Source organism: Hypomesus nipponensis, chromosome 15 (assembly GCF_054491055.1).
Source record: "Hypomesus nipponensis isolate SF chromosome 15, ASM5449105v1, whole genome shotgun sequence".
Taxonomy (NCBI): domain Eukaryota; kingdom Metazoa; phylum Chordata; class Actinopteri; order Osmeriformes; family Osmeridae; genus Hypomesus; species Hypomesus nipponensis.
The window spans coordinates 10,755,963-10,768,387 of NC_140375.1; the positions used below are offsets into that span (position 1 = coordinate 10,755,963).

The 12,425-nt window shown below is 44.7% G+C and overlaps 1 protein-coding gene across 1 annotated transcript in view; it reads right to left on the reverse strand.

Annotated features, from left to right (window-relative positions):
- myo18ab (myosin XVIIIA b) overlaps positions 1-12,425 on the reverse strand; it is a 59,781-nt gene that overhangs the window by 18,917 nt on the left and 28,439 nt on the right. The window contains 10 exon segments of the mRNA XM_084673815.1: positions 224-334; positions 701-901; positions 1,108-1,231; positions 1,548-1,702; positions 2,624-2,751; positions 3,904-4,015; positions 5,109-5,228; positions 5,425-5,514; positions 5,869-6,012; positions 10,437-10,565. Coding sequence (XP_084529941.1) covers positions 224-334; positions 701-901; positions 1,108-1,231; positions 1,548-1,702; positions 2,624-2,751; positions 3,904-4,015; positions 5,109-5,228; positions 5,425-5,514; positions 5,869-6,012; positions 10,437-10,565 — 1,314 coding nt within the window.

The window sequence follows — 12,425 nt, forward strand, 5'->3', positions numbered from 1 at the left end:
CCTTTTTTTCTCCCTTTTTCATATAGCCACTATTGTATTTTAACATATAACACACATTCATTTCTGGGATTTTTATGTGTGCGCGTGTGAATGTGTTTGTGTGCATGTGTTTGTGTGTAAACGTGAGTGCTTTAATGAGTGTGTGAGTGAGCGTTTGCTCTGCTGTGTGTGTGTGTGTGTGTGTGCATGCTGTGTAGCAGCCAGTGCAGGAGGGCATGCTCACCTTCTTGCTGCAGGACTGCCTGATCTCCTCCACCTCCTCGTCTTTGCTCTCAATCTCCTTGGAGTGGGTCTGCCGCAGTCTTTCAGTCTCCATCTCCAGACGCAGCTTAGCCTGCAGGGAGGAGAGACCACCATTACAATGTGACCCTTCCCCTTCTACTGCTGCTCACATCAGAACAGGCTTCTTCTTGTGTCATGTCTAATTCTGGATATTGAGAAACTACCATACATACAGTTGAGGCTGAGGTGAATATCTTCTACTGTACTGTGTAGTGTGTTCAAAATATAGCTGACTATACATGTGTAGAGCATACCCGTTATCTTTGCAAATAGCACTACTCAAACGGATTTGTAATATGTCTGTGCAACTGCCCTCTTGTCATCCAACATTACATTGCTTTCAAACAGTACAAGGTTATGTGGGTGGATGTGACCTTGGTCCCTTGTGTGGTTTCTGGTTAATCTAGACAACGTGTACCTGCTCCAGCATCTGGATGGTTCCAGCCTGCTCGTCCAGCTCTTCCTCCTGGTCTTTGACCTTAGCCTCAAGGTCACGGAGCTGCTTCTTGACCTTGGAAAGTGATGCCTCGTCCTTGGTCTCCTGAGAGGACAGGTCCTGCAACTCTGCGTCCAGCTGTTCCAGCTTCAGGTTCTGAGCACACATCTCCAGGTCCTTGTCCTAGAAGACAGGTGATGCATAAGTATATGCATGGTGGGTGCGTGGGAGTGTATAGGCTTCAACAAGCTTTTCAGTTGGAACAACCAGGATTTTGACATGTTTCCGTGTCCTTGCTGGGCACATTATAATTCAGACACATGTGGATACACACAACTGCGTATTCACTCACACACACACACACACACACACAGGTGCACTATGTTTACCTCTAGTTGCTGTCGCAGGCTGAAGGCCTCTCCAATCAGCATGTCCTTCTCCCGACTCAGCTTCTCCCTCTGGGTCCTCTCTCTCTGCACCTCTTCCTGGGACTGGCTTTGCTCCAAGTCAAACCTGGAGCACACACCATGGACATGTACACATACGGCTCCTCCAATGCTTGAGTAATAAAAACACGGATTGAATCCGTCTTCCCCTGAATAAATAGTGAATGTGCACGTACACGATGTACACTTCCCATAGCAGTGACAGGTACCGGCCACTTGTTTACCAAGGAGTTTAAAGGGGCTTAGCTAGCAGGGCCTCTACCCAACCCAGACGTGGCCAAACCCCCCAGTCTGCAATAATAAGACTATTGACAAAGTCTGTAGGGGGTGTGTTCTGGGGGGGGGGAGGCAGTGTGAGTGACTGTGTTAGGAACCGTCCTCACTTCCTCTGCTTCTTCTCCAGGTCGTGGTTGCGGCTCTGCTGGCCCTCCAGGTGCAGCTTGGTGTCCTGCAGTTCTGCCGTCAGGCGCTGGCACTTCTTCTTCAGCTGCTGTGCCGTCCGCTGCACTTCCTCGTTGTCTGCTTGGAGGTCACTTAGCTATGCAGGGCAGAGGCATGGACACAGCCAGAGAGAAGGAGGGGGAGGGAGGGAATGTAGATACGTTGATACATAAATCAACATAGAGACAGTCAAATTAATTCTTCCTCAACATTTTCATTGTGTTTGAGCAACACTTTTTTTCCTCAGAGAATCCCTTACAGGGAATGCCTAGGCCTTTAAAATAATGCATCATTTAACAAAACCAAGGTCTATGAATGCCTTTTGCTACTCCAACAACATCCTACCATTTCAGTGCCATTTTCAATCAGCACTGATGCTTTCATCACACAACATTTAGAGGGATTCTAACTTCTGCTGATCAAGGCCCAGGACTGAATACAGCTATTTGAAAGTGATTGGTTGTTAAACTAATCACAAAGTCCTCCCAAGGCATTATAGGGGGCTATAAAAGTTTTATCAAAGGACGATGCAGGATAATTGTGGTGTATTTGAGCATGCGAATGCAGTCTTGTGTCCTGTGCAAATAATGTTACAAAATCTTACACGTGTCAAACGTGCTGTTCAACAACCAGCAGTTTGCAGGTAAAACTGTCAATTTCTGCTCTGGAACTTCAGAGAAATGGAAGTGTGTGTAGGCGTTTGACAGTGTGACTGCCAGAATGTTCAGACAGGTGAAACAGAGAAAGAAAAAGGAGGAAAATTTAATAAAAAAGGAAGTTTTGCTCAATGGATTTTTTTATGTCTTCCTTGGTTGAACTCTGCGGGAACCTAAAGTTTTATTATCAGTTGATGACAATGGTCCGAGAAGCCATCAAAAAGAGTTTTCCATCCTCCTCTCAAGCAGACAAAGACAGAAATGTTTGAAAGAAATACAAATTGAAAGGAGAATAAGGCATGTGTGTGTGTGTCAACAAGCACTTGCTACAGAGGCTTGTACAAGGAGCATGTGACATTTACCCTCCTCTCCAGCTGTCGTTTGTTCTGCTGCTCCACCTCCAGTTTGTCATCAAACTCCTGCTGAAGTCTCTTCTTGGTGAACTCGATCTCTCTGATGGCCCGTTCGTACTTCAACCTCCACTCTCCCCCTGAGAAAAAAGTCAGAAAAAAAGTAAAATGAACAGAGTGCATGCAGCTAGTAATTTTGTTCAATTCAATACATCCATCTATTGAGAAATGGTGTAATTCCCTTTAAGAACCACAAAACCTAAAAAACGATTATTACACATGGTTCCTCAGTGTTGGTTCTGAAACAGGATGGAATGGACCTCAAACTCCAAAACACACCGCCCTTAGCCTCAGGGGCAAAACACTGGAGCAATTAGCAAGCAAGTCTGTCTCGTAAGCAACCTTCTTATATGTAATGTGTTAAATATACATGGCGTCTTTCTAGACATGCAGCAATGGAGGACTAAACCCTAATGCGCTGCAAAATGGTATCGCCTATCAGAGTGGCACATGCAGCTGATTCTTCATATGAAGTACATTGATTGGAAATGCATTGATTGGAAAGATGCAGTGCTTATTTTAGTTCTGATATTGTGCCTAAATGGGTTATAATATTATATAGTCTTAAAAAAGAGGTTGTTCTTTATAAAGTCTCTTTCCACTGCCTTGGCTCTGCCCTCAACACATTGTGTGCGAAAGATGGGGTGGCTAATGCTTACGCACAAAACATGTTGAAAATATATTTGGCATTCAGACATTTCTAAATGATTACTGCTGCCTGACTGGATGTTTACGGAGCATAATGTAAAGTTGAACTTTATTCCGTCATGGATTCTAGCCGTTTCATGAAATCCATTTCTGGAGAGCTGTTTCCTGGAGAGCTCCTTTGTCTGGTCATTGATTAGATTTTTTTTCATGTATTTTTTGAAACCTGCAGTTACAGAGTCTGGGTTCGACCACAAAAACGGAATACTGCCACTGATGAGACTGAAATGCGCCAATGGATCCTAGTTGGATCCGAGTCTTGACAGTGTGTGTGTGTGTGTGTGTGTGTGTGTGTGTGTGGTTCTGTATTGTTTAGATATCTCTATAACACAGGGCATTTAGACAATTCAACTGAGCTTATTAGAGATATGAATCCCATTTTCAAATGGAACAACAGTTATAAAAGATAGTTGGCACTTTTCAACTCTGAATAAATACATTTATGACAAGTGATATAGGGAAACTCATCTCTTGAATTGATCTGCTGCTTGTTACCATGGTGATGTGTGGGTGAGTGTGTTGCTGACCTGTGTCATCCTCGTCCAACTCGCCATTCAGCTCAGAGGCTCTGAGGAGTCGTGCCTCCATTACCTCCATCTCCATGGACTCCATCTGCTTCTTCATCGAGTCAAACTTTGTCTGTGAGAGGAGAGAATTGCGGCGGCCATTACCCAAATGACATGAATCATGCATGAACAGAGAGGTCCCCAAATATTTACACGGAGACATGAACACGCTAATGAACAGCACAAAGTGACGAACAAATATATATAAATTGATTTTGACATTTTATAAATGGAACAGGCACTATAAAAACTCACACTCCCTCCTAGCGTGAGGGCAATTTGCTTCCAGTCCAGCACAATCAGGGTGCATGGTGCATCAGTGTGCATGGAGCACTCATTGGAAAAATCTATTCCAGTCATTTGGAGTGCCACCACAAAAAAGTGTCAAAATGTCAAATATGAAGCTAAAAGGTTGGGGGAAGAAGCTGACAACATCACTTCCAAGTCTGGCCTGCAGAACCGTATGTGGTGATACCTGATGTGGTGTCAAGGTTGTGAATGGAAAGTGGCTTGATGCTAACCAATAGTCATGGTTAGTTGAGGGCTAGGAAATGATTACAGAGCACAATATGGATATTATATGAATACAAATGTCTCTGACCAAAGCCGAGTAAGTGGGAAACAAACAGAAAACAGGAAAGAATGGGAAGGAGAGGAATCGACCTCACGGGGATCTGAACCCAGTGCTCAATAAGCCAAGTGGGATGCATCAAAGTACTTCCGTATTCCCCCGTGGAATACAGAAGATGACTCCACTGTATCTAACACAGTATTCTGTGTCCATGAAAGAGACCACATCATTAGCCACCAACCCCATAGGGGTTCAGCACCATACATCAGACGTCCACCTGGTATCCTATGATGGGGTTTGGTTGGCAGGGCAAACATGGACAGTTCCAGCATCAAACACGCTTCAAGAGAGAATGGAAAAAAGAAGATTTCCACTGATCTCAGTTCAGTCCCCCTGTAAAGTCACTGTCCCCAGCGTGAAGAATGGGAATGCCAAAGGTATTTAAAGACTGGACTTTGATCTGGTGTATGAGAGATGTTCAGGATGAGCTTGGCGCGTTAACTCAGGGGAAACTTTGAGATTAGCGGGAGATGCAAACTAGAGCAGGCTAATCAACAGTGTTTATGCGTGTCTGTGTGTGTCTGTGTGTTCTCACCTGTAGGTCCTTCATATCTTTCTCCAGTCTCAGTCTTTCGGAGGTCTCGGACTCCAGCAGCTGGGAGGCGGACTCTCCGGTGTTCCTCTCGTCTGCAAGCTCCGACGACAACTCTGTGATCTAACATTACACACAAGTACACAAAATCAACTCAAACACTCATAGTGCAATTGAAGATTTTGAATCTCACAGTGTGCAACATGTCAATCTGACTTTTCATTTCCATAAAAAAACTGGGGCGAGAGGTGAATTGTTAGCAGACTGCCAGTACAGTGTCTGTGTGTGTGTGTGTGCACGTGCGTGTGCGCTGTCTCACCCTGCCTTCCAGGCGATCGCTGCCGAGTCTCAGCTCGTTCCTCTCCTTCTCCACCTTTTCCAGCCTCGCCTTCAGGGACTGGATCTCCTCCTGGGGGACAAGACAGACATCATGAAACAGACTCATGAAGGAGTGAGACAGAGAGACAGAGTGTTTGCATTTCCTTTTGCCAAACAGTTTGAGGTAGCACAGCCTGTGGAAGAAGTTCACACAGGTTTAGGGAAGAATGTGTAAATAATGTGCATGCAGGTACTATATTTATCACCGAGTGTGTGTGTCGTTGTAACTGATTGTGTGTGCGTGTATTTGTGACTATATGTGTGGTGTGTGTGTCCTTTTCTTCCTTGAGGGTTTTAGGTTGGTTACGGTACAGATTTATCGAGCCTCTGTGACACAGCTCATGAAAAAAGGTGCTCAAAATTAGTTGACTTCTCGAATACTCACATCCTTGCCACGGATCTGTTCCTCGGTGAGCTGCACCTCAATGAGTGGCCGCACAGTTGTGAAGAGCTTCCACCAGGGCCAGCCCTTCACCCCGCGGTTCTTCTGGATGTTCTTCTGGATGCAGCGAATGGCCAGGTCCTGAATCTGAAGAAAACCCAGAGAAGAAGAAGAAGCGAGTTAATGACAAGTGCTTGTGTGTTATGTGTGTCTGTTTATGCAATTGTATTCAGCTTGTGTGTAGCTCCAGTATTGGGTTTGTTTGCTGTGCGTGTGTGTAAGAACTGTAGAAACGCCCTCTCTCTCGAACTCCCACCAACCACTGTTCCTGCAGTTCCAGAGAACAACTGAACAACAATTGTCACTAGCTCAGTACCTAACTCAAACACAGCCCTCTCCACAGGGTAAGGGAAGAGGCATAAGAACAACCAGTGGACTACAGAAAGGAGGGGATACAGAACTCAGAGGGGCCCAGGGAAGGGAACACTTTCTGGGGAATGGGTCACCCTTTCCCTTTCAGGCTTCAGAGGAGGGGCACTTGGTGTTGTAGTCAAGGAGATGGGCTAAGTGGAAAGTACCATACCACCGTCTGTCATGGCTCATGTCCTCACAATAACAAATCACAAGAGTCAATAAACTGCACATTTACATTAAGAGGGACTAATAGCACATTAACAAATGACTGATATTTGAAGACTACTTTGCAATAATTTGTGAAAGCAAACTCTTTGACAAAATTGCTATAGAATTAAGACTCCAAGCTCTTTATATAAATACACATCATCATGATTCTAAGATTCCCCTAAATGTGAAACTTTAGCAGACTTAAATTGATGTTAGTTACGTAAAATGAAAAATAGTCCTAACCTAAATGTTAGGTTGATAAATAGCAGCACAAATCTGTTAAATAAAGTGAAAAGCCCGGCTACATTTTCACCCTCTCAGTTCTGTGCCAGAATACAGCAATTCTGAGGGACAAGAATTAAGAGAATCAAAAAGTGTGCCCGCTCATGTCATTACAGCATCGAATGAAAGTTCCACTGAGAGATGAATCCAGCATCAATACCACTTAGGAAGCCTGTTAGAAACGCATTAGGAGGAGAGAGAGCTACATGCTGCTACAACATGGGCTTTTCCAATACCCGCAGGTAATCTGGCAACCCAATTACAGGGACACCATTGGACACATCCACTGGTTTGCCATGTCTGAGAACAGCGGCCCTGCATTAGCCACGCTGGTAAAGCCTATAAATACAGCTTAGCATGGGCTGAACAAGGTTGCCGGTTGAATTTCATGGAGTTTGTACACCATGTCATGCTGTCAGAAGCTTTTGAATACAATGTATGGCACCTTTTGGCTGTGGGTTGAATTCTCAAAGCATCTCTCCTAGTTGTCTTGCTTAAAGGTTTTCTTTAGAAATAAAAAACAACACAGTTATGTTTCTGCCACCGCTTGGCTGCTTGTTGTGGAAAAGTAAATATTTACAGGGATCTCCATGGAGAGGATAATAATAGGTCTGTTCACATCTGTACTGTAAATTGAACTTGGTTTCAGGGTAAATTAGATTTCTCAACAAAAAAAAAGTGTGTGTGTGTGTCTTGGGAGCAAATTAATACGACATTTCTTTTTTGACCCTTCCCCTTTGAGTGACTGTGCAACTCCATGGTCCTTGTTGAGACTGAACACAGATGTTGGTCTCACCAAAGATGCATGCGCACACAGACACAGCAGTTACTGCAAGCTTTCACACACCTGTTCCCAGTTGGAGGAAAATAAGTCTTTGGGCAACGATTTAATTAGGCACACCATCGGCTGACTGGCGGACGGAATCCCCCACGCGTCTCCATTCTCTGCAGTTTGCCATGAATGTCAAATAGACGAGGGTGAGGAACAGGAGAGGAGAGGGGGGTGGGGGTAAGGGGAGAGAGAGAAAAATACAGAGAGAGAGACAGAGAGAGAGACAGAGAGAGAGACAGAGAGAGAGACAGAGAGACAGAGAGACAGAGAGACAGAGAGACAGAGAGAGAGAGAGAGAGAGAGAGAGAGAGAGAGAGAGAGAGAGAGAGAGAGAGAGAGAGAGAGAGAGAGAGAGAGAGAGAGAGAGAGAGAGAGAGAGAGAGAGAGAGAGAGAGAGAGAGAGAGAGAGAGAGAGAGAGAGAGAGAGAGAGAGAGAGAGAGAGAGAGAGAGGCATGCTGCAGGGCTTCAAACAGCGCCGGATCCATTCTATTTGTCTATTCCCCAATGGTGGGGCATAGTTTTTCTTCCTCTTGACTCACTGTCTCGCTCTTCTCCTCCCTCGTTCTCTCTTTTCTCACCTCTCTTTGAAATCACCTCCCTGTGAGAGTTGGCTCCAGTGGAAAAGACTTCAAGGGGTGGGGAGCTTCCCCCTGAGCGATCAAACAGAGCACGGCAGGAACAAACTAATATATTTTTTTTTAGGCCAAAAGGAAGTCAGTGGTTCAGAGAATGCAGTCAACACTTTCACGGTCTTCATCAGGAAAAGAGGAGGCATTGGAATGAGATTCAACTGGTAAAGACAGTCTGGCACTCACTGTATTTTGATGTTTGGTCAACAGGGCACTTGCAGTCACGTCCGAACATTTTTACTAGAAGAGCTATACCACTGAAAACTGTAGGTTGCTTTCACAAAATGGGAAAATAGGAAGTTGGAACCCCAAATAAAGAATTTACAGTAAACCAAAAATACAAGGGTTTTAAGGATTTCTCTCCTCAGGACATGATTCCTCAAACCTTTTTATTCCACTATAAAAAAAGTCCTTGGTCCTCTACTGTGAATTTTTTTCTGCTGTGTATTTTTGAGAACAGCAGTTAGGTCTCAGCTTAAAATTAATGTTTTACAGACATACCTACTACTTTCAAAGCAAACATGTTGGACAACACAATAAACAATGTATCTACTATGCCGTAAGGACATGTTAGAGTTGAGTGTTCAGAGTTTCAGTTTAAACTTATTCTCTAAAGCACAAAGTCCAGATACCCCCAAGGCCTCATTGCACAAGCAATCTATCCTGACACCCTGCCAGAGCTCATTAAGGAATTCCAATCGCCCTAAGAAGACCACACTTGCTTAAAATCCATTAACAGTGTAACAAATAGCTAACCACATTCAAAGCAGGTGCAAACCTACGGTAAGTCAACCCAAACCAAACGTGGGGCTGTAATACTTACAGTGAGAGACAAGGCTCAAACTGAATGGACAGCAGCCCATCAAGGGTGGCAAGGCAATAAAGCAAAGCTCCACTGTCCTTGAAAAGCAATTTCAGCTGGCTGCCAGGCAGCTAAGTACGACAACAGCAAAGCACTTTACTAGCAGGTAGGGTTGTGGGACAGGAAAACTACGCTCAAGGCCCAGTCTCACCGAACACAAACCGCCACACACACACACTTAACAACTCACATGTTGAGTGTGCATTCAAACTCACACCTCATTCTCATGAGCACGCTCATCACTGTCACCATACACACAATCACAGAATAAAAGAGTTGAACAGTTCCCCACCGTGAGTTTGAAGTCACTCAGAGAAAAGTGCGATGGTCTTGGTCGTCATGCTCACACTGGTGGGGCATGCAGGGTGTGTGTGAAGGTCCATTATGAGCCAGGGCGCTAGCACAGACACACACATACAGACTGTGTGCTGCTGCTGTCCCTCTCCCCCTCCTCATGACTATGAGCTGGGATTATGACATGGTCTCTCACCAGTCACATGCTCTTGAGGGGCCAGGGCCGCAAGTTGTGTCACACCTACTTAACCCCCTTGCAGTGCCCCCTACCCTCCATGCGAACAAACACACACAGAGATGATTACATAGATAGAAAGCAAAAAAGCAGGACAGACAATGCGAGTATCCGATAGAAACAGAGGTTAAACCAAACAAAAAAAATAGGACAACAAAAAAAGATGACTCCGAAAAAGTGATAGGGATACAGCACACAAACAGGGGCAAGGGATAAAAGAGGCACTCTGGTGCAATAATCGATGAGGGCAGTGATGGAGGGGACCACAGGGGGAATGGAGTGTCCCAGAAGAGGAGCCGGCTGAAGGCCATGTGTCCTGGGCTGAGGGCCAGGGGGCCCGACGGATTGATTGAGCGGCTGTGCTCTGATGAAGTTCTGATTTAGTGAGCACTAAAGCGGTGGACAGATGTGGAGGCCTTCAGTAGAGGAGCAGGACACTGGGTCCATCCATCTTGGGTCTCCACAGGGAATCACTGTGTGCCTGTGCTGAAACATTTCCCTGGAGGTAGAATAACCTCAACCTTTTATGCCTGCAGATTGAGCCAATCACAACGGGAGAAAAAGCCCATTGTGGTGTTCTCTCAAGCTTATGGTCTTGAAAGTTCCGAGATCAAAGCCTAAAAGGCTCGACACAGACACTTTTGCAACATGTTATATCACCAGAGGAAGACCATTGCCACTTTGCACAGGAAATTGCTTCTGCAGTATCACATCACAACAAACAGTAAGCTGTGTGGGTTAAGTTTGTTGAGGTTTTTTGTTTGTCCATTTATATAATGGCTTTAATCCAAAGCAGCCCAGAAAGCTTTTACCTTTCTCTTCTTGAAGGCCTGTCTGGCCAGGTATCCTCTGCAGGCGGCCTGGAAGAGGGTGAAGTTTCTTCTGGTCTGGACATCCCTCTGCTCCTCCAGCTTGGCCAGGGTGCCCGCTCTCAGGAACACCTAGAGGGGTGGGATGGAGAAAGGGTGAATGGCTGCAGTGAATGGACAGATGAGGGAGAAAGAAGACAAACTGTGTGTGTGTGTTGGTAGTGTGGAAAGAGAAAGACAGTGAGAGAGACTTGTTTGTGTAGAGCTTAAAAGTGTGCTGTTTAATGCTTGCCTGTGCAGCTGGAGTGTACTGTGGCATACCAATTCATTTGTCAACAGAGCAGGCACACGGAAGGAGTTTGCCTTTTTGTATTTGCCCAAACAACTATTTTTGCTGACCTGAAGAGAATAAAAAGTAAAAACTGCACTCATGGAACCACTCGACAGGTTTTCTATAAACTGGCTCACGTCTTCCATTTCCTGCACATTTTAATGACGTTTATTGGCTGGGGAGTTTAATTGAGTTGGATTAACTCGAAGGCTGCAGTCATTCCCATTTTCTGATCAACTCTGGGAGACTGGAGAGCTGGTGGACTCCCAAACTGTTTTTCTCCGGCGAGAGCTCATGAAACTTTGAATGCCGTCTAATTGCATTAGCATGCTATTAGTGGTAGCAAGAGCTATGCTTAACTTCACAAAATCCTAATTAAAACTCCCTTGAGTCGAGTATGTATTCAGCTACCAGCGCTGAAATAACTAACAGGAAAAAAAGAAGGCTGTCTGAGCAATGTCAAGGCAAAAAGGCAAGTTTCATGGCAAGCTCTATTGCGCCATTTATCCCAAAGTTGGTGAAAGCTTTATTTTATTTCAACAACAACCTAGTGCATAATTCCACAGTGTTTTGTTCAAATTTCATTAACAGCTTGTCGAGACAAGAGAGGGAGCGTGGGTGTTGTGCTGCGATTGCATCACGTTGCGTCCGCATTGATCTAGCGAACTACTCCAGGGCCCTTAACAACCTATTATCCCCAGTGGCGGAGATAAGAAAAATAGACTTCACCCATGACAATTGCAGCAGGGAGAACAGTGCTTTACAAAGTGTAGGTTTCAATATTGGGTTAAGACTGCGGGTGTTGAGCAAACAGAGGTTATACTGTATGCAACACTAACATTCACACACATAAGCACATTATGCATAAACACCTTCTGTACTTAGGGACCAACTGAGGGATCTCTTATATCACCAAAACTCAACGTATTGTTTCTTTATGGGTCCGCTTTCTCAGAGGAATTTAGTATTTCATATATCTCATCACTTCAAAGCCAACACATTACCCATCATAGTCTCTGCTGACTACCTTGGACTAACCATCGGCACAAGTTATTACCAGACCCACTGGTGGAAGTATTTGCATTTCATGATGACAACACCTAAATGGGGATATCTCATTTTCTCAACATTTTCTTCTTGTTTTCCCCATACTAGCTCATAATGAATCCCTAACGGATATTTCATGTTTGATATCTTATATGAGTGATAAGAGAGTAGTATTATATCATTTTATGAATCAAGTTTCTGTGTCAGTTCAGGAAGCTCTGTGGGGAGTCCAACAATAATGGATGTTTTAGAAAATATTTGGCATTCATACTTTTCGTCTAAACCCAGACATGCCTTTCAAACATTGCACATTCACACCAAAGGCAGATGTGCAGCAGACCCTCAACTGTTTGTGGTCAAGCATTCTCTCGATTTACTTAAGGCACAATAATCCAGTGCAAACAGATTCTTTTCCCTGTCTCGCACTCTCTCAGCACAGACCACGACATGCTGGTGATGCAACCACTGGGCAATTTTGGGCTGTGCCACTTACAAAAGGCGCACACATTCCCCCCGTAGTAGGGGTGCCCTTCTGAATGCCAATGTGGTTGTGCGGGTGAGAGAGAGACACAGGGGATCTATTGGGACCATTTGTTTCTCCTAAGGTCAGTAAA